General features: G+C 43.6%; 1 protein-coding gene across 1 annotated transcript in view; it reads left to right on the top strand.

The window, feature by feature from the left end:
• Positions 1-20,825, top strand: part of LOC115464768 (exostosin-1-like) — a 620,469-nt gene extending 599,644 nt beyond the window's left edge. Inside the window, exons 9-11 of the mRNA XM_030195122.1 lie at positions 1,886-2,046; positions 5,955-6,126; positions 19,466-20,825. Of these exons, the coding sequence (XP_030050982.1) occupies positions 1,886-2,046; positions 5,955-6,126; positions 19,466-19,651 (519 nt within the window). The 3' untranslated portion in view covers positions 19,652-20,825. The remainder of the gene's footprint in view (positions 1-1,885; positions 2,047-5,954; positions 6,127-19,465) is intronic.
• The last annotated feature ends 525 nt before the right edge of the window (positions 20,826-21,350 follow it).

The following is a 21,350-nucleotide window of genomic DNA, read 5'->3' as shown; positions in this document are numbered from 1 at the left end:
GCGACATGCACTTGGGGTGGTTCGGCCCTCCCGCCCATCCCTCGCCGCTTTCCCTCGTAAGTACGCACTCTGGGGGGGTGCGCTCTGGAGGGGGGAGGATGCGCCGTGCTGCACCCAGGGGGGGTGCGCAGTGGCGACCCGCCCCGGGTGTCAGCTGCCCTCGCTACGGCACTGCTGACAGGACCCAAGGCATGTGCCTAGTTTGCCTAATACTTTAATCAGGATCTGGGCCTAAGAAGTCAAGAAGCCTCCAAGGGAGCAACCCCTGAGTAAGAGAGAAGGCTATAGTACCTGAGAGAAGTGCCCTAGAAGAGGAGTAGCTTGAGCCTAGGTGTTTCCCTGGGGTGGGAAACTGTTTGTTCAGCTCAGCCTCCAGGAGCTAACCATACTAGTAAAGAAGACTGCCATGGTAGGAAATAACCTTGAAGTATATCCAGACAGCACCTGATTTTGGTGTATGCCCAGAAGGGGCCCAAGATGCATTAGAAGCCACTGTGTGGGGGCCTGGCTAGGAACGAGCTCTGTTAAGCATATTTTCTGTGACTATATTGAGAGAGAGAGACAGACTAATTAAAAGGACTAATCCTGTGAAGTAACAGAGCTGATTACTGTCTCTTTGTGTACATAGATTTAAGCGTTTTGACTTTTACCTGCAGTCTGTATGTGAGTGTGCCACATTTGGGTGAGGTACTGAGTCAGCCGCTATTATTATTTATTATTTATTGCATTTGTATCCCACCTTATCCCACCTCTTTGCAGGCACATTGCCACATGGTATTTTAATGGACAGATTACATTTTTTAGCACATTTCCTTTTTTAGAATGTGTTTTAAAGTACAGAGCTCCATGTCTGAAAATTTAGCCTTATAGCTCTACAGACCTTAGGAAAGTTTATAAAGTTAAGATTTTTCACTTTTACAGCATTTTCCAGGTTTGCAACCTTACAGTGGGTGATAAGATTATTTTTAATGATAGTATTATTCAAAATATTCAGGTCAAATTCCTGCCCCCTCCCCCCCAAGTCCTGAGATCTTTTTCAAATAATCCTCAGAGGCTTGAGTCTGGGCAGAAATTTTGGACTCATGTTTAAAAAGAAATAAAAATGCTTTGAATTCTGAGAACAGCCAGTTCAAGTTATAAAATGGCCTTCCAAATTGACTCAAGAATAATCATATGAAGGTACTCTGGGGTACCTGAGGTAGATAAGGTTATCTTGTCCTCTGTCACAAATCCAAATAATATTGTCATCAAACCTCGACCTGGTGAAATCTAATGAAGCCCCCAAAGCTCTCCCAGCAATAGCATTTTTCATTGTTGTGGGGTTTAGCAACAAAGATATCAAGAGGCCCTTGACAAAAGGGATGCTGCAATTCTTCAGCACGCAATGGTAGAAAAGTTTATCCTTCTAGACTGAGAGTTGTCTTTGCCGCCCAGCCCAGAACCTGCCATAAAAGAAATAAATTGATTCATAGGAATAGAAACTGCTGCTGCAACGTGAACCAAATCCTTGGAAGAATAAATGAAGTTTTTAAACTACCATAAGGGGGAAAAGCAGCACACTACAACAACAGTAACAAAAGTCACCAAACAGCATTGTCCATCTTGCCACTATCTTGATTCCCTGGACAATAAAGGCTCCAGTGATAGATTAGTGGCTCTCAATATGTTAGCACTGATAATGTATAAAGGCAGAAGGAATGCTTACTAAAAGCCCACAGAGCAGTATATAAAATTGAAGAGATATGTCTAATACAAAAATCTAGGCACAGACTGTAGGGAATTCCTTACAAACAAGAACTACTGCAGATTTCACTATGAGGAGGCTTCTGTTCCCATTTTATTTTCACTGCCTCCTTACAGCTGTCTTGTCACTTTGGTTCCACAGGTTGATTTTGCTTTCATTGTATGGTGCACGTTCCCAGAGCGCATTGTGGGTTACCCAGCCCGCAGCCATTTCTGGGACAACAGCAAAGGATGGTGGGGGTACACCTCCAAGTGGACCAACGAGTACTCCATGGTGCTAACTGGTGCTGCATTCTACCATAGGTGAGCATGAAAGCTGTGAATTTGGATCCATCCACACAAGTAGTGCATTGGATTGTGAGAACTGTGCATTTGTTAATAAAGGTTCCTGATGACACGTTCCTGGAAAAGACCTTTTTTTTTATGGTCACCTCCACTCTTAGTTTTGTTTTCCATGAATCCTTCCATGACACCTATTAACAGGACTGCCATGTCACTACCAGGATCTTTCACCAATTACTCATTTCTGTTTCCAGCTTAAAAAAACAGTTCATGTTGGATATAGCAGCTTAGAAAATAACTAGAAAGTTGCTCTTAAATAATCCCATAAAAATAATTATTGTAAACAAAAATTAATGGAGAAAAAGACCTCAGTTAAATATTTCACAACCTCATTCAAGAAGAGATTTGAAGCATTTAATCATTGGTCAGAAAAAAGCCCAAAGCAAATTTCCAAAAATAGAAACATGTTACTAGAGGCTTCCCATGTTCCAAACAACCAATAAATAATCCAGTCTTCATTCATATAAGTAAATAGAGCTCAAAAGTGCGCTTATCTTAATAACAGTGTCTCAAGCTTTCTACTGATGAATCGTAATGCATAAAGATTATTTCCTCATAATGTCCCAACAGGGATTCCCTGTTTCTCTTAACAACTCCAGGGATTTTAAGATGCGTTGCTCTTCTCATGGCTTCTCCACATCAATATGGGCATTTGAACTTGTGTCCCATGAAGCAGCTAAGGCAAAAAAAAAAAGAATTACGTACAGCTACCTAAGGATATTCCCCACTTTTATTGTTGTTCTCCTTCCCAGGTAGCCCAGCCATTATAGTAGGAGTTCTCTGAATGAGAGAAATGGATTATAGCTCCCTCAAACCCAGCACATGTGATTCTTGAGCCATTCATAAGATTTCACTCTTGAGCAATGCTTAGAATTCCTTCCCACATACTACTACTACTACTACTTAACATTTCTAGAGCGCTACTAGGGTTACGCAGCGCTGTACAATTTAACAAAGAGAGACAGTCCCTGCTCAAAGAGCTTACAATCTAATAGACAAGTGAACGGTCGGTCCGATCGGGGCAGTCAAATTGGGGCAGTCTGGATTCACTGAACGGTAAGGGTTAGGTGCCGAACGCAGCATTGAAGAGGTGGGCTTTAAGCAAAGACTTGAAGATGGGCAGGGAGGGGGCTTGGCGTAAGGGTTCAGGAAGGTTGTTCCAAGCATAGGGTGAGGCGAGGCAGAATGAGCGGAGCCTGGAGTTGGCGGTGGTGGAGAAGGGTACATAGGGAATATGGATGCTATATCTATAGTGTCCCCAGCTACTCCCCATAAGTACACATTGCATTGCCTCTGCCCCTTCAGAGTGGTCTTCAGGATACGCATTCATATAGTAGACCCAGCCAGTTCCAGGTGCCCTGCTGTTCATATCAATGATGTCATTCTGCTTCACCAAGGATGCCCTATCCAATGCTGGAGCCCCAAGCAGTTGCCTTGTGTTGCCCTCTTTGTCTCCCAAACCAAGCCTGATAGGAACAAAAATCTCATAAATTTTTAATTTTTCTTCTTTATAAATGAATTTCAGTTTAATTCTACCACTTCTTCCCAAGCTCAAAGAAGAATAATGAAAGTATGATTTCTATGCAAATTTCCCAGCATTCAAAACTACTATCACTGGGAGCATTTCAGACTGTGAATGAGCCCAACAGACTCCTGCAGAAAGGAGTGCTCATCTGTAGCAATTGTTACTCTTTCAGCTGTTATGCTTCATTTATTAACACGCGCTCCTTGGAGCAACAGAGGTTAATGTATACTTCAGACCACCGTACCTGACAGAGTACTATTGTTTTATATGAGCAGGAACAATAATCAAGCCCACCCCTGACACAAGCTCCTTGCTGAAACACGGCCCATGTCAGGTCTGTGAATAAAGATTCTTCCTCATACCAGTTCTTGAGGCCCCTTATACTTTTCTTCAATTTGTTTCACTAGGAGCATTTTCCATATTTACTTCTAGACAATTGTCACTCTAGTCTTGAGGACTAGACATCCTGAATAGAGCTGCCCTATGCAATAATCTAACAAAGGGAAACTCAAGTAATATTAATGCAGAAATCACTGGACTTTGTTTCTGGAGATCATTATAGATCCACATATTTTGGATTTAGTAACTCACTTTATTAAATTCAAGCTCAGAATGGGTAACATTCAGGCACAGTGAGTATTTACACTTCCCAGAGGATGTGGTCTAAGGGGTTCATTTACTAACAGTTACCATGTGTTATTTCCAGGGTAACAAGGAATATCACTGAGAGAAGTGAGATTTGAACCCTGGCTTCCCTAGTGCTTAACCCAGTACTCTAATCACTAGACTTTTCAAAAGGACAAGAACCCATGAAATAGAACTCACACAAAAATATTTTTTGTGTGAGCTTGCAAAAACTGTAATGCAAATTCTTTACTCAACATCTTAAGTAACGACTTTTTCCCTCTTATTCTATATCTTGGTCCTAATCTTGGGCGCGAAGTGCACACGTGTTATAAAACAGTGTTTCCCAAGTCGGTCCTGGAGTACCCCTTGCCAGTCAGGTATTCAGGCTATCCACAATGAATATGCAAGAAAGAGATTTACATACAATGGAGTTATTCTATGCAAATCAATCTCATGCATATTCATTGTGGCTATCTTGAAAGCTTGACCGGCAAGGGGTACTCCAGGACCGACTCGGGCAACACTGTTATAGAATAATAGCGCTTATGTGCATCAGAGGCACCAATGATTGGCAGTTATGTGCCTAAGCACTAGGCACTGTTCTATAACATATGCGCCATTGTTGCTTATCACATAACTGCGAGGAGAGTATACATGTGGGCAGATCATGGGCTGGCCATGGACGAGTCAACGAGCGATGCATTCAACTTATGGGGTCCTTTTACTAAGGTGTGCTGAAAAATGGCTTGTGGTAGTGTAGGCATGGGTTTTGGGTGCAAGCAGATCCATTTCTCAGTGCACCTGTAAAAAATGGCCTTTTTTAAATTTTTGCCAAAAATGGATGTGCGGCAAAATCAAAATTTCCGCACGTCCATTTTGGGTCTGAGACCTTATCACCAGCCATTGACCTAGCAGTAAAGACTCACACAGTAACTGGGCGGTAATGACCTTCATGTGTCAAATGCCACTTGGCGCATGTCCAAAAATAAATTTTTCAGACGCACATATTGGACATGTGCCAAAAATGAAAATACCACAAGAGACACGCAGTAGCCATGTGGTAACTCCATTTTGGCACACATTGGGCGCGTGTAGATGCTTAAGCAGCTTAGTAAAAGGGCCCCTATGTATAGTGAGCATTGTACAGCGCACTTAGGCACACCAATGTACTCCAGCCATTGAACTGATGTAAGCAGGTGTGCATTCATTTTGGCATGCCAACTCAGCTTTGTGCTAGTATTGTGTAGCAGCTTAGGTGTGCCATGAAGCCATCGTTGAAATGGCATTTGTGGTTTCAAGTTCAAGTTTAATATATTTGATATACCACCCTTAGAGCACAGAGTGATTTATAATTTAAAAACATAGGAGGAATAGAATTACATCATAATATAGGAGAGATAAGCGGGGGGGGGGGGGGGGGGGGGGGGAATGCCCCACACATGCCCCACACATGCCCAGAAGCCAAAAACCTGAGCCAACCAACAGAGCGCAAAGTCTAGAAACACTGAGGCCATAGTAAATCAAGGATTATAGGCATCGTTAAATAGAAAAGTTTTTAGAGCAATTTTAAATCTTGAAAAAGACTGTTCCAAACGAAACATAGTTGGAAGTGCATTCCAGAGCATGGGACCTGATACACTAAAGATTCAGGTACGAATTTAGAATATATTTAGCCCCAGGATAGTTTGTAATACGTCTCCTTGTCTTTGAATTCCAGGTATTATCACTACCTTTATACCTTCTACTTACCCAGCAGCTTACACAGTATGGTGGATCAGATGACTAACTGTGAGGATATTTTGATGAATTTCCTAGTTTCAGCCACCACCAAGCTTCCTCCAATTAAGGTCACCCAGAAAAAGCAATACAAGGAGACCATGATGCAGCAGGTGTGTATGAGTAATTCTATTCTGTGAGCAAGATGGATGACAAACAGATCTCAATTTGCTGTAAAGAACTGCCTTCCTGTGAAATGTGAATTTCCCTTGGAATTAGATACAGTTTTGCAGCTAAGGAAATCACTTTGGAAGACTTCTACAGCTGTTACAGGTATAAGTAGCCCAGAAGGCCCTTGCGTGCTTTTTTTTTTTTGCACAGGTATAAGTAGCAGCATTTACATGTTTAACTATCGTACATGTATATAATGGTTTTAGCCACTGCAGCACACACCATTTTAAAGGGGGTATATTACATAGTAACATAGTAACATAGTAGATGACGGCAGAAAAAGACCTGCATGGTCCATCCAGTCTGCCCAACAAGATAAACTCATATGTGCTACTTTTTGTGTATACCTTACCTTGATTTGTACCTGTCCTTTTCAGGGCACAGACCGTGTAAATCTGCCCAGCACTATCCCCGCCTCCCAATCACCAGCCCCGCTTCCCACCACCGGTTCTGGCACAGACCGTATAAGTCTGCCCAGCACTATCCCCGCCTCCCGCCACCGGCTCTGCCACCCAATCTCGGCTAAGCTCCTTAGGATCCATTCCTTCTGAACAGGATTCCTTTATGTTTATCCCACGCGTGCTTGGATTCTGTTACTGTTTTGATTTCTACCACCTCCCACGGGAGGGCATTCCAAGCATCCACTACTCTCTCCGTGAAAAAATACTTCCTGACATTTTTCTTGAGTCTGCCCCCCTTCAATCTCATTTCATGTCCTCTCGTTCTACCTCCTTCGCATCTCCGGAAAAGGTTCATTTGCGGATTAATACTTTTCAAATATTTGAATGTCTGTATCATGCATAGTTTGACTGAAAAGTATGCATACATTTCTGATTTTACAACAGAAATGAATACTTTAAAAATACCCTTGATGTTGGCATTTATACCTGCTCTAAAGCATGTGTGTCAGGCTCAGCTAACAGCTCATTTAGACCTGGGTGGAGTTTGCATGAGTGACTGAGGCACGGCCAGCAGAAAAACTTTATGCTTGGGAGAGGAAGGGCCAAGTAAACCAAACTGTCCCTCCCTCTCCCTCTCCCCTGTCTCCCTGGTTACTGATTCTGTGTGGGACAAAAAATTAAAAGGGTCGTAGCCCAGTGGCCCACTGAGTGGACAATTGTGCTTACCTGGCTGGCATTTTAACACCACCTCAAAACTCCAAAAATAGAATTTTATCACTTAGCTCCTGATCTGCTTCATCCTGGATGTCCAGGTTTGTAAAATACAACTGTTATGTGTGTAACTGCTACCACAGTGATTTTCAACCTTTTTCATCTCATGGCACATTTATAAGGTGCAAAAATTGTCAAGGCACACCAGCTTTTTAATGATAGATTTTATCATTTAACAAATGACTATTAAGGTTTCCTCTGATATTCAAAAGCATTTAACAGGCCAAGATCAGCACCTGGCTAGTTAAGTGCTCCATAACTGTCTATCCGCGAATTTTCAGTGGGACCAACCATGAAAATTTGAGGCTAGCGAATAGCTGGTTATATCAGGGGCGTAGCTGCTATGGGGCCATGGGGGCCAGGGCCCCCGTAGATTTGGCCCTGGACCCCCTGCCAATGACCCTCTCAACCCCCCACCTCCTGCCACCAACCCGCCGTCAACCTGCCGTCGTCATCTGCTACCTTTGCTGGCGGGGGACCCCAACCCCCGCCAGCCAAAGTCTTCTTGCTTCGTTTGGTTTCTGAGTCTGTCTGACGTCCTGCATGTACACAATGTGCAGGACGTCAGACTCACAGAAACAGAATGAAGCCTTGCGATCTGCAGGGCTTCGTTCTGTTTCTATGAGTCTGACGTCCTGCACGTTGTACATGCAGGACGTCAGACAGACTCAGAAACCAAACGAAGCAAGAAGACTTTGGCTGGCGGGGGTTGGGGTCCCCCGCCAGCAAAGGTAGGCGAGGGCGGGCGGGGGGGTCGTCAGCGAGCGGGCCACAGTTGTTGGAGGTGGTTCTGGCAGCGGGGGGGGGGGGAGGGTCGGCGGCAGCAGCAATGGCGGCGGGGGGGGGCTAAAATGTGCCCCCTCACCTCAGCTCTGGACCCCCCTAACGGCGAAGTCCAGATACGCCCCTGGGTTATATCACACGATATTGCCAGCTATCTGCCGATTATCAGCACAAGTTTGACAGCCATATTTGGCCGCATGAATACCAGACCTATCTTTGGCTGGTTGAAACTTAACTGGCCAGCGCTAAATATTGGCTTGGCCAGTTAAGTTTTAACCAGCTAAAATTAAACCATATATTCAATGCAGGTCACCGGAAATGGTCCAGCATTTAATATCCAGGCTGAGCGCCAACTTTGGGAGTTAACTGGGCTAAGTCCCGTGGTCTGAATATCTGGCCCATTGTGTTTAAATTTCAATAATTAAAATTTTAATCATTGTATTATCTGTATAGCCACAAATAACATGCATTCAAAACCAACAATTTTAAAGTGAATAACCCCTCACAACCAGCACCTACTGCCCTCTTTAAAAAAAATAATAAATCAGTGGAAAATCTGAGCTTGGTGATCTTGCCAGGTATTTGTGATCTGGATTGGCCACTGTTGGAAACAGGATGCTGGACTTGAAGGACCTTTGGTCTTTCCCGGTATGGCAATACTTATGTACTTATGTGATGTTTCATGATGTCCCCTTGTCCGAGGGTGGATGGTTGACAAGCATACCCTCAACTAACAATGATGGTACTTTGTGCATTACTATCTGAACTAGTTCCAGCCACACCTAATTCATTGTCATCATCTAACTTAGCTTTTTTTAATTAAAAAATCTATCCATGTCTAAGAAACCCTGAAAAAAAATATATATAGGGCCCTGTTTACTAAGCCACGCTGTAGATGTGCAAACTTTTTAGCGTGTGCTAAAATTAGCATGCGCTACGCTATAGACACCCATAGGAATATTATGGGTGTCTCTATCATTAGCGCATGCTACAAAGTTTGCATGTTTACATCGGAACTTAGTAAACAGAGCTCATAATTAGGAACTAAATTCAGACCCTCACCATATGCGGGTCGCAAATTAAATATAGAAATATGAAAATAAAAATTGAACTGGTAGACCTAAGAAATCACAACTAGGAATGGTCAAAACTACAGAGCAGAACAGGGGTCCAGGCTCCCATCCAACTTCCAGGCATCACAGAAATACCATTCTGCCATGAGGAACAGAAGCTAGAACACAAGAAAATTTCAAGCCCCTGAAGATAATAATGTCAGCACAAAACAGAATGAAATACCGCAGCTTTCAGACAGCATTTTGTATAATGAGGAATAGGATGGTCAATAATACTATTATTTCAGTACAGCATAGGGGTTCTCAATAATGTTGCTTTACTTTGAACCACATATTTAATCTGTGTTCACTCTAATTGACTGCATTTTTTACTACATCAATACAGAAATCTTCATGCAGGCAAGGCAGATCATATATAAAAGGAAAAAATTTCCAAAAGAGTAAAGTGAAATAAAAATTAAGTCATCGCCTAGTACAACTGCTTATAGTGCTTGTTTAGAATTAATGAAATATTTAGTAGCCAAATTCATTGTGTATAAACAAATAAACATATTATTCTAAGCAGAGGCCTCTTTTCTGTGTAAGGCCTAGGGCACAAGGTCCTGCTCCTTTCCTACCTGTACATCTGAGTCCATCATTTCAAAAACCTGACACTGTTCTTTTTAGGAAGGATAGAGAGGGCCGAAGAGGTGGAGGAGTGGCGCTGTATGTGAGAGACAATATCAGAGCGGCTGAAATGCGGGGAACCTGGGGAAAGGAAGAAACTTTGTGGATTGTCCTGGAAAGAGAAGATGGAACCTGTATCCACACTGGGGTTATCTACAGACCTTCTGCACAAACGGAGAAGTTAGACAAGGATCTGATAGAAGATATTCAAAAGATTGGTATGAAAAGGGAGGTGCTACTGTTGGGAGATTTCAATTTGTCTGACGTAGATTGAAATGTCCTGTCTGCAGAATCGGAAAGAAGTAGGGAGATTGTAGATGCCTGTCAAAGTGTCTTGCTCAGACAAATGGTGACGGAACCCACGAGGGGAGGGTCGATGCTGGATCTAGTGCTCATGAATGGAGGAAGTGTTTCCAATATCCAGGTGGGTGCCCACCTATGTAATAGTGATCATCACACCATATGGTTTGATATAAAGGCGGAGTGCGGACACACAAAACTCAAAGTACTGGATTTAACACATACTGATTTTGATAAAATGGGGGAGTACCTGAAGAAGGAGCTGTTGGCGTGGGAAGGCATAGGAGATGTGGAAAAACAGTGGTCCAAGCTAAAGGCTGCTATAAATATGGCGACTGATCTTTATGCGAGGAAAGTAAACAAAAACAAGAGAAGCAGGAAGCCTATTTGGTTCTCCAAACAAGTAGCTGAAAAAATAAGAGCAAAGAGGCTTTGTTCAAGAAATACCAAAGAACGCAACGAGAGGATCACGGAAAAGATTATCAGATTAAACTCAAAGAAGCGAAGAGGGAAATATGGCTAGCAAAAGCAAAAGTGGAAGAAGACATGGCTAAAGATGTAAAGAGAGGTGACAAGACCTTTTTCAGATATATTGGAGAAAGGAGAAAAGATAGGAATGGAATTGCGAGACTGAAAGATAATGAGAATGGCTATGTGGAGAGTGATGAAGATAAAGCGAACATGCTAAACATTTCTCTTCGGTGTTCACAGAGGAAAATCCTGGAGAAGGACCACGGTTGGCTGCCAAGGGAACATCTGGGAATGGAGTGGATACTGCGCCGTTTATGGAAGAAAGAGTTTATAAACAGCTTGAGAATCTGAAGGTGGACAAAGCTAAAAGAGAGACACCGGATAGGAGGAGAGAGATTAGTAAGCTGTACTCAGGAGAGAGACCTGGGGGGGGGGTCTGAGAATCTAAAGGTGAAGAAACAATGTGGCAAGGCGACGGCCGTGGTCAGAAGGATGCTAGGCTGCATAGAGAGGAGTATAACCAGCAGAAGAAAGGAGGTGATGCCCCTCTACAAGTCATTGATGAGGACCCACTTGGAGTACTGTGTTCAGTTTTGGAGGCTGTATCTTGCTAAAGATGTAAAAAGACTTGAAGCGGTGCAAAGAAAAGCTACAAAAATGGTATGGGATTTGCGTTACAAACCGTATGAGGAGAGACTTGCTAACCTGAACATGTATACCTTGAAGGAAAGGAGAAACAGGGGTAACATGATACAGACGTTCAAATATTTGAAAGGTATTAATCCGCAAACAAACCTTTTTCGGGGATGGGAAGGCGGTAGAACTAGAGGACATGAACTGAGGTTGAAGGGGGCAGACTCAGGAGTAATGTCAGGAAGTATTTTTTCATAGAGAGGGTGGTGGATATGTGGAATGCCCTCCCGTGGGAGGTGGTGGAGATGAAAACGTTAATGGAATTCAAATGTGCGTGGGATAAACACAAAGGAATCCTGTTTAGAAGGAATGGATCCACAAAATCTTAGTGGAGATTAGGTGGTGATGCTGGTAAATGGGAAGCAAAACCGGTGCTGGGCAGACTTCTATGGTCTACGCCCTCATCGTGACTGAATAGATATGGATGGACTGGAGTGTAAATTTTAAGGGGTTTCAACCATAGACGGTCGGTGGCCCAACTGTTTGGGGGGGCTGAAGGGGCGGGGTTAGGGGTGTGGCCAGGGATGGAGCTTACATTCATAATTGTCTGACAACACACAGAAAAAAAAATAAGTAAAAATAAAATAGTCACAATTAATACCTTTTATTAAAATTAGATATTAGATATGTATCATATGTCAAAGAATAAAGTGGTTGCTCAAAGCATATACTAACCACAATCGCTCAACTGCAAAACACTATGCACAAATTTGTGCAAAAACACACTCAGAACCTTACCAAACCATAACAGCACTAATTCCAAGGACAGGACGAGCTACAACCTTATGCGTGGAAAGGCAGCACACCGGGTTCTAAAACACCAGTACACAACCTAGTGAAAAAACAAAACAAAAAGGGCTGCAAATACTAAACATGTGCACCTTGATCACACATGAAAAACACATGACACAACATATATGAAGGCAAAATACTGAACTGGAAAGTTACCTCAAGAAGTCAGACTCAGCATGCAGCAATACTAGAAAAATTGAAACTTACATGCAAAATATCACAGATGCACATTTCCAAAAGCTGACATATTCCAGTTAATAAATTCTGAATAAAATACTTTTTCTACCTTTGTTGTCTGATCATTTAGTTTTTCTATTCGCTTTGGTCCCAGTGTCTTCTGTTTTATGCAGTGTCCTGTGTACCATCTGTAGCCCTGTCCCTAATCCTTTCTCCAGTTTCAGCATCTGCCCTCAAAGTGTTCCCATCCAGCCCTTAAATTCAGCAGTTTCCCCCCCATTCATATGCATTTCTCCTATCTCCCCTCCCCTCCATCCATCCATGTGCATCTCCTTCCTTTGTCTTTCCTTCCCTCCATCCTTGTCCAACATTTCTCCTCTCTTTCCTGCCCTCCACTCCATCCATGTCCAGCGTTTCTCCTCTCTTCCCTCCCCTCCATCCATGTGCATCTCCTTCCTGACTTCCGTCCCCTCCATCCATCCATGTCCAGCAACTCTCCATTCTCCCCTGCCTTCTCCATCCACCCATATCCAGCAAATTTCCTCTCTCCTGATTCATCCATCCATGTCCAACAATTCTCCTCTCTCCCCTGCCCTCCCCTCCATCCATCCATGTCCAACAACTCTCCATTCTCCCCTGCCCTCTCCTCCATCCATCCATATCCAGCAAATTTCCTCTCCCCTGCATCCATTCATCCATCAACAATTCTCCTCTCTCCCCTGCCCTCCCCTCCATCCATCCACGTCCAACAACTCTCCATTCTCCCCGTCCTCTCCTCCATCCATCCATATCCAGCAAATTTCCTCTCTCCCCTGCCCCCATTCATCCATCCATGTCCAACAATTCTCCTCTCTCCCCTGCCCTCCCCTCCATCCATCCATGTCCAGCAACTCTCCATTCTCCCCTGACCTCTCATCCATCCATCCATATCCAGCAAATTTCCTCTCTCCCCTGCCTCCATTCATCCATCTATGCCCAACAACTCTCCACTCTTCCCTGCCCTCCTCTCCATCCATCCATATTGTGAAGAGCAAAGAAACTACAAGCCCCAGAAGGCAGTGCAGCACCAGAGAGATTCAGAACCAAGGAACTACAAAGCCCAGAAGGCAGGGCAACGTCAGAGAAGCCAGGAGCTAAGAAACTACAAGCCCCAGAAGGCAGTGCAGCACCAGCAGACAGATCAGGGGAAGGGAGAAGAATCTATGCAAGGGGGGGAGGAGCCGGGGTGTGATTGGGAGATGGAATCAGATGGGGGAAGGGAGGAGCCCCTAGACCGGGAGGAAGGGGAGGAGAGAATGGAACTGGAGGAGGAGAAAGGAGGGGAGAATGAGGAGGAAATGGAAGTGCTGGTGGAGAGCTCTTAAAAGTGAGTTATGAACTGAACTGGGGGAGTGAATGAAGCCTTGGTGAATTGACCCGGTGGGTGGATGTCAGGTGGTTTTGTGCTGACAAATGAGGGAGGTGGGTCATTAGGTCTAAGAGTGAGAAAGTGACTTAGACCATATTGCCATTGAATGGAACTGTTTAATTTCATTTCTAAGATGAACTGTGTTTGAAGGCAATGCTAAACTAAACTGTGTTTGAAAGCAGTGCTAAAACTGAATTGAGGAGGAAAACATTGCTAACTGAACTGAATTGTGAGCAGTGCTCATTAACTGTGGGAAAGAGCAGTGCTACTAAGTACTGGATTAGAAGCAGTGCTGGGGAAAACCATATTGAAAGCAGGGCCAAAGTGAACTGTGTGGAAAGCAGGCCCAAGCTGAACTATATTGCAAGCAGGGCTCAAATGAACTGTGTTTAAAAGTGGAGCTACACTGAGGAGAGGGAAAGGCCTGTGAAGCCTTAAAGCAGAGTAAATGTACTCTGGAGATAATAAAGCACTTCTGGTGATTTGCCTGTTGTCCGGAGACCCTGATTGCAGACTGTCGACTCGTGAGTGAAGGGCGTGCTTGGTAAAGAAAGGAAGAGACTGAGAAAGAGTGGTGCGGATCTGGCGGCTGAGCATGACAATATCCAGCAAATATCCTCTCTTCCCTGCCCCCATTCATTCATCCATGTCCAACAATTCTCCTCTCTCCCCTGCCCTCCCCTCCATCCATCCATGTCCAACAATTCTCTATTCTCCCCTGCCCTCTCCTCCATCCATCCATATCCAGCAAATTTCCTCTCTCCCCTGCCCCATCCATCCATCCATGTCCAGCAATTCTCCTCTCTCCCCTGCCCTCCCCTCCATCCATCCATGTCCAGCAATTCTTGTTTCTCCCCTGCCATCCCCTCTATCCATCCATGCCCAGCAACTCTCCATTCTCCCCTAACCTCTCATCCATCCACCCATATCCAGCAAATTTAATCTCTTCTCTGCCCCCATTCATCCATCCATGTCCAGCAATTCTCCTTTCTCCCTTGCCCTCCCCTCATCTCCATGTCCAGTGATCTCTTCTCTCCCTCTGCCCTCTCCTCCTCTCCTCTCCATGTCCAGCAATCTCTTCTCTCCCCCTGCCCTCCCCTCCCATCCATGTCCAGCAATTCTCCCTGCCCTCCCTCAGATCCCTGACAGCCCTCCTCTCCGTTCCTTCTTCCCCCCCCCCCCCCCCCCCCGTGCGTTTAACCCTTTTATTTTCAGTGGCAGCGATGGCAGTGAAGAAGAAAGCACTGCGGACTCGCCTCCAGCTTCTCCCTTCCCTCACACAGTGTTCCGCCCTTTTGGAAACAGGAAATACATCATCGCAGAAGGCGGGACATTGTATGAGGGAAGGGAGAAGCTGGAGGCGAGCCCGCAGTGCTGTCTTCTTCACTGCTGTCGCAGCCACTGAAAATAAAAGGGTTAAACACGCGGGGGGGGGGCAGGAAGGAAAAGAGAGCCATGATTATAGGTTGACAAAGTGAGGAGCCAGCGCCACGAGTGGGGGGTGAACACCGGCGCGGAGAGGAAGATACAATTTTGTTTTTCGAGGAGGAGGCAGCCAGGGGAAGGTCATGGTTGGGCTGGGGAGGCTTAGCCTCCCCAAGCCTCTTATATGGGGCATCTATGGTTTCAACGTTAGCTTCAGAACTTAGTACCAGAATGGTGCTGGGCAGACTTCTACAGTCTGTGCACTGAGAATGGCAAGGACAAATCAAACTTGGGTATAAAGTATCACATACCATGTAAAATGAGTTTATCTTGTTGGGCAGACTGGATGGACCGTACAGGTCTTTATCTGCCATCATTTACTATGTTACTTTGATTTGGGTAGAAAAGCTCTTTTCTCTATAAATTATTTGTAGAACCAGCACAAATTTTTAAAAAAAGAAGAAGAGTTACCACGGTTAACTGGCACTGTTCAGCAAGTCCTCTGAGCCCTCGCTTGAATAATTCAGTGCAACCACTGAGATTGCTGAGATTAGCAAGGATCACACTGACACACGCATGGGCCAGCTGCATTAGAGATCATCACCTGATTTACTGGTGGCTGCACGTGAAGGTCACCACATGCACGTGCCAGTAGATCAGGTGACTTCTGATGCTGCTGGCTCATATGTGTCAGTGATGTGAGCCTTGCAAACTTTAGCCTGGACAGAGAGCAGCTGTGCTGAATTATTAAAGGGAGGAGGATGTGGTACTTGGAAGCCTTGGAGGTCTCTGGGTAGGTAGCTGGTCACTGAAAGGCTCGTACACTCCCATGGGAACCCCGTTCTCGTGCAGCATCTCACTGCAGCACACCTGGTTTGAAAAGTGCTGTGCTAGCACTTAAATGCATGTGTTTAAAGGCATGTGTTCAAAGAAGGTGCAGCATCACTCCTTGCTCATGTTTGATTTATTCTTACTGTACACTGCTTTGAGTGAATTCTTTCAAAAAGGTGGTAAATAAATCCTAATAAATAAAATAAATAAATAAGTGCTCAATTTTACAACCTATGAATTCAAAACACTGAGTGATGCCGCTCCTTTTTTGAATACATGCCTTTGCAAAATGGCTGTTATTACTGGATGTGTAAGTTATCTATTTCCCAGTGTCCTCAGCGTGTTTGGTTTCAGTTTCAACGCTGAAACCAGGTCAAAATTCATATTCAGTGTTGTTTTGGTATGGGCTGAGACTGCCAGTGCATTTTCAGTTGAAAGTGAAACTTTGGAGCAGACCCAATTCCTTCCCCTCCCCCCCCCCCCCCCCCCCCCACCCCGAACAGAAGGAGTCCATCTCCCAAACCTACTGCACAACTAGCTAGTTGGGGCAGAAGCAATTCACAGTCACTTCTGCCAATGCCAGCTCCAGTCTCAAAATGGCTGCTGAGAACTCCAGCGGCATTTTTGTCAGACTATCGCTAGAGGTCCCAGCAGCCATTTTGATAGTGGAGCCATCATGGGTAGGAGCAACTGGAGATCTCGCCTGCCCTGACTAGCCACTCAACCATCAGCAGTATGATATGGGTGGGAGGGATGACTGTTCCTTTTCAGGGGCCAGGCCAGGCCCTGCCCTAGCTGCCAGTTTTGGTTTCAGCTGAAATTGAGCTCTACTAAAATGATTGATTCACCTAGACTGCTCTTACTTAAGTCCTCCTCAGCCTGGTTAAACGTACTTGTCGATTTCCATAACATGCTTGGTCTTAGCTGGGTTGACAGGAGGCATTCTTGGAGGCATAATTAGGCTGGGGAGAAAACCACATATATGTGACTTTTAAATCAGGTATACTATTTTAACCTTCTTGGTCACCCACACGAAATAGTATGTTCAGAGTAGATCGGCACTTATAGTTTGCATACTTATAATAATTTTCAAAACAACTGTCTTAGGGTCTCAGTTTTAAAATTAATGTAAGGCTACAATTCAAAGCACTCATGTACTTTAACAGCAAACTATTTGACAGTACATAAGTAGCCAGCGGCTCAGAGGATTAGAGCAACAAGCAGCAGTCCTTTCACTTACACAAAGCATTGATGGAAAAATTCCCCAATGAGAAAAGGCTAAAGAGGCTTCAGGTGAAAAAGAGACAGCTGGGGTGGGGGGAGATATAATAGAGGTCTATAAATAATGAGTAGAATGAAACAAGTAAACACTAATTAGCTGTTTACTCTTTTGAAAAACATAGAAACTAGGAGGCACACAATGAAGTTACTAAGTAGTGTGTATTTAAAATAAATTAGACAAACTTTTTTCACTCAAGGCATAATTAAACTCTGGACTTTATTGCTTGTGGGATGTGATAAAAACAGTCAGTGTAGGTTCAAAAAGGTTTTGGACAAGTTCCGGGAGAAAAAGTAAAAAAAAAAAAACATTAAGGTGGTTTGGAGAAATCCACTACTTATTGTATCCCTGGAAAAACCAGCATTGAATCTACCTACATTAGGTTCCTGCCAAGTCATTGTGGCCTTGATGGACCTTTGGTCTGACCGAATGTGCTAAATCTTATGTTTTTCTATATCTTATAGTATTTCATATGTCCAGTAGTTCTATAGAAATGATATGTAGTACTAGTAGGAAGAGAGATCACACTGTGTGCCAGAATGCTAAGTGATGCTATGCTTGGCGCTAGCTTTGTTTACAATGATAGTAACTAGTATTCCAAGTGGTTGCAGTTATTTTAAATGAAAAATCGTGAGGAAAGGAGTTGCATCTTGATGCTTGCAGATGTCTGTTCCATACAGTTCGATGAAGTAAAAGAGAACCTTCAGTTTATGAATTAGTTATATACACAAGAGACGCAGAAAGGTTAGAAAGGTGATGATGAGGAAAGAAGAAATGGGGGTACTGTGGACTATAATAGAAAGGGGTAATGATACTTCCATCTTTACTGGTGTGGTCTATGTACCTCCAAAATGTTTGAAAGAACTGATCAATGGTCTGGTTGATCCAAAAGGTGGGAAAGACAGGGAACGTGGTATTTTTGGGAGACTTTAACCTGTCTGATGTGAATTTGAGTATCTTGTCTGCAGAGTCAGAAGGAGAGAGATCCTAGATTCCTTACAAGGGTCTCTCCTCAGGCAAATGGTAATGAAATCCATGAACAAAGGGCAACTTTGGACCTGACTCTTACAAATGGAGAAAGTGGTAGTGCTCACCTCAGCACCAGTGATCATCCAATGAAGTACTTTATATAGCACTCCGTATGATAAGGTGCATGGGCGGACTGACCATTCGGGCAACTGGGTAGTGCCTGGGGGCCCAGAGGCTCTGCCCTGTTGCCCTTGCCCACTGCTGTCGCTGCCTGTATCCTGTGCCAGCTCCGCGGTTTAAAATGGTGGCCGTGAACTCTCGCAAGACTACCGTGAGAGGTCGCAGATGCCATTTTAAACTGTGGAGCCGCCGCAGGCAGCAGCAGCAGCAGGGATGGAAGAAGGTGGGAAAGGGGAGATCATAGGACATGCTGCTGGGCATGGAGGAAGGTAAGGGCTGCGGGGACAGCGGTAGCATGTGGGGGGTGGCCATGGGGGGCAGGGGGGGCAGCAGCAGTGTGGGGGCACAGAGTACTCTTGGTGCCTGGGGGCCTAGAGTACTCTCAGTCTGCCCCTGATAAGGTGTCACATAAAAGTCAAAGTCCTGGGTTTCAAAAGTAGGAAGGACTCTAAAGAAGGCACTGACAGGGTGGAAGGATGTAAGAGAAATGTAAGAACAATAGGATAAGCTAGAAAGTGCTATCTGAAAAACAACAAATTTCTATATTAGGAAAGCAAATACACGTAAGAGAATAAAGAGATTTCCAAAAATCGGTGACTGGGAAAGGAAGGGCAAAACAATCAGCATTCAAAACATACAAAGGTTCTTGAAGAGGAGCCTGGAAAAGAATATAGAGTCAAGCTAAAAGAAGTGGCAAAAATACTCAAGAAATCAAAGAGATGAATTGAAGACAGGTTAGCTAAAGAGCTTAAATGAGGTGACAAAACATTTTCCAGCATGTCAGTGTAAAAAGGAACAGCAAAGATGAGATGGTAAGGCTGAAAGGAAATAAGGATAGACATGTAGGGGGACAAGGGGGAAAAAGCAGAAATTCTAAACAATACTTTGATTTTCATTGAAGATGGATTTAGAGAAGGACAGTCATTTGTTGGAAAGGGTGTGAATGGTAGTAGAGTTCGGGTTACACCATTACAGAAAAGAATATTTGTGTGGAACTAAAAAGTAATTTCTTGTTCCTTATGTCTCCTGATCTATATCCCATTCCCTATTCTCCATCTCTAGGGTTCCAAGACTTCTCGGTGGGCTGACCCAGAACACTTCGCCCAGCGTCAGGCCTGTATGAACTCATTCACTAACTGGTTTGGTTTCATGCCCTTGATCCATTCACAGACAAGACTAGACCCTGTTCTCTTCAAAGACCAGGTTTCCATTCTCCGTAAGAAGTATCGGGATATTGAAAGGCTCTAGCACTACAAACAGGATGACATTGAGAATATCTAGGATGACATATATCATCTTTAAGAAGGAATATCAAGATAATGTAATAATGTAGGGTGCCTCCTGTGTGGAAAATAAGGCGACAGAAGAATTAAGCTGAGGCCTCTATCATAAAAATTATCAAGATTTTGTGATCAATCTGTTTGATAAGGTATCAGGAAACTCTATAGACTGGAGTCTACTTTCTGCAAGAAGTAGAGGACATTTAGAATCTCAATTTGAAAGGACATCATAAAATGTTATGGAATGCTCTGCCTTCTACCAGATGTATCAAGACTTTAAGAGACTCAAGAGATCCCTAACTAGACGAACACTCAGCACAGGACACACCACAGAGATTTTGAAGAGTCCCTAAAATAAAAAGGAAAAAACCTGAATGGAACAAACTGTTTGAAAGAGCGGTCAGAGACCTAGGTGGGAGAAGAAAGTACAGAAATTGAAAATCTGTTTTTCTCAGATGAACATGTTGTCCCTGCAGATAACAAACGTTACATAAGAGTTTCATGAAAGTAAAAAAAGAGCTTCCAACAAGACTAATGAGTATATAAATTAGTCATATTCAGTAATAATAGTGGAGTGCTGTAAGGACAATCTGGGAAGATTTAAGAAAAATTATGAACTCGCAGACTCTACCAAAAGAGCAAGAATAGCATCAGCTTTATATATGTATAAACTGTTTTACTTTGTTTACTCATTAAATTTTAAGCTCAGGCCAGAATGTGTATCTAGCTTTAGAGTACACTGGAAGGATGAGAAGTGTCACACCTAATTGGAAAGCTATAAGAAGTTCTAACCTGAGAGCAAAAGCTAATTTGAGTCTGCCTGATCTCAGATGCACCTTTGGCTGCTTTCTTGAATTCCTCCTCTTATAATACCCTTTCATACCAAAATGAGTATGGAGAATCCTCATTGTCCCATGAGCTGAAGGAAAACCTTACATAAGGCATACCTACAATAGCAGTTTTTTAATCAGCTGGTGCTATTATAATATCAGCCATTTGTTCCCTCTTCAGTCCTGAACACATCACTTCAGTAGTGTGCCAAGACCTGATCGACCCCCAAAAGATGGGAAATCTAAATCAAGGTTTCCTAAAAACAATAGCCTGAGCAACAATATTGTCTAATAATAATGGGCATAATTTTTGACAAATTCCAAATGTAAAAATAAAATGCTTGCTTTGGACATGGACTAAATTGTCAAAGGTATACAGTTGTATGTTTACATCATAAATTATATGTATAATGTTGTACACACAAATTGGGTAATCCTTTAAAGGGGTACATATTTCAAGGCACCTATTTGGAGCCTATTCTATAAAGGAAAATGGGTGCCTACTCCATTATAGAGTACAAGCATAACAGAACAGATATGCACTGATATTTTAGGCACAAGCACATATACCAGTCACAGAGCTGGTGTAAATGCTCGTGCCTAGATTTGTAAGGAGAATACATACTGTCTTCTGGTATTTTATCATGTGCATACATAAATGTTCACCCTGCCCAGGCTCTACCTATGTGTATGATCACCGTCAAATTATACACCGTCATACTCACGACATCTCCCCAATATTCAGCAACACTTTTGCTGTCCATTGCTGGCGTTAAACCCGAATATTCAATGCCAGGCCATTTCTAGTGACTGGCATTGAATATCCGGTTTCATTTT

The sequence above is a fragment of the Microcaecilia unicolor genome, chromosome 3 (assembly GCF_901765095.1).
Source record: "Microcaecilia unicolor chromosome 3, aMicUni1.1, whole genome shotgun sequence".
NCBI lineage: Eukaryota > Metazoa > Chordata > Amphibia > Gymnophiona > Siphonopidae > Microcaecilia > Microcaecilia unicolor.
The sequence above is the reverse complement of the archived record's forward strand: the minus strand, read 5'-3'. Positions and strand labels throughout refer to the sequence as shown.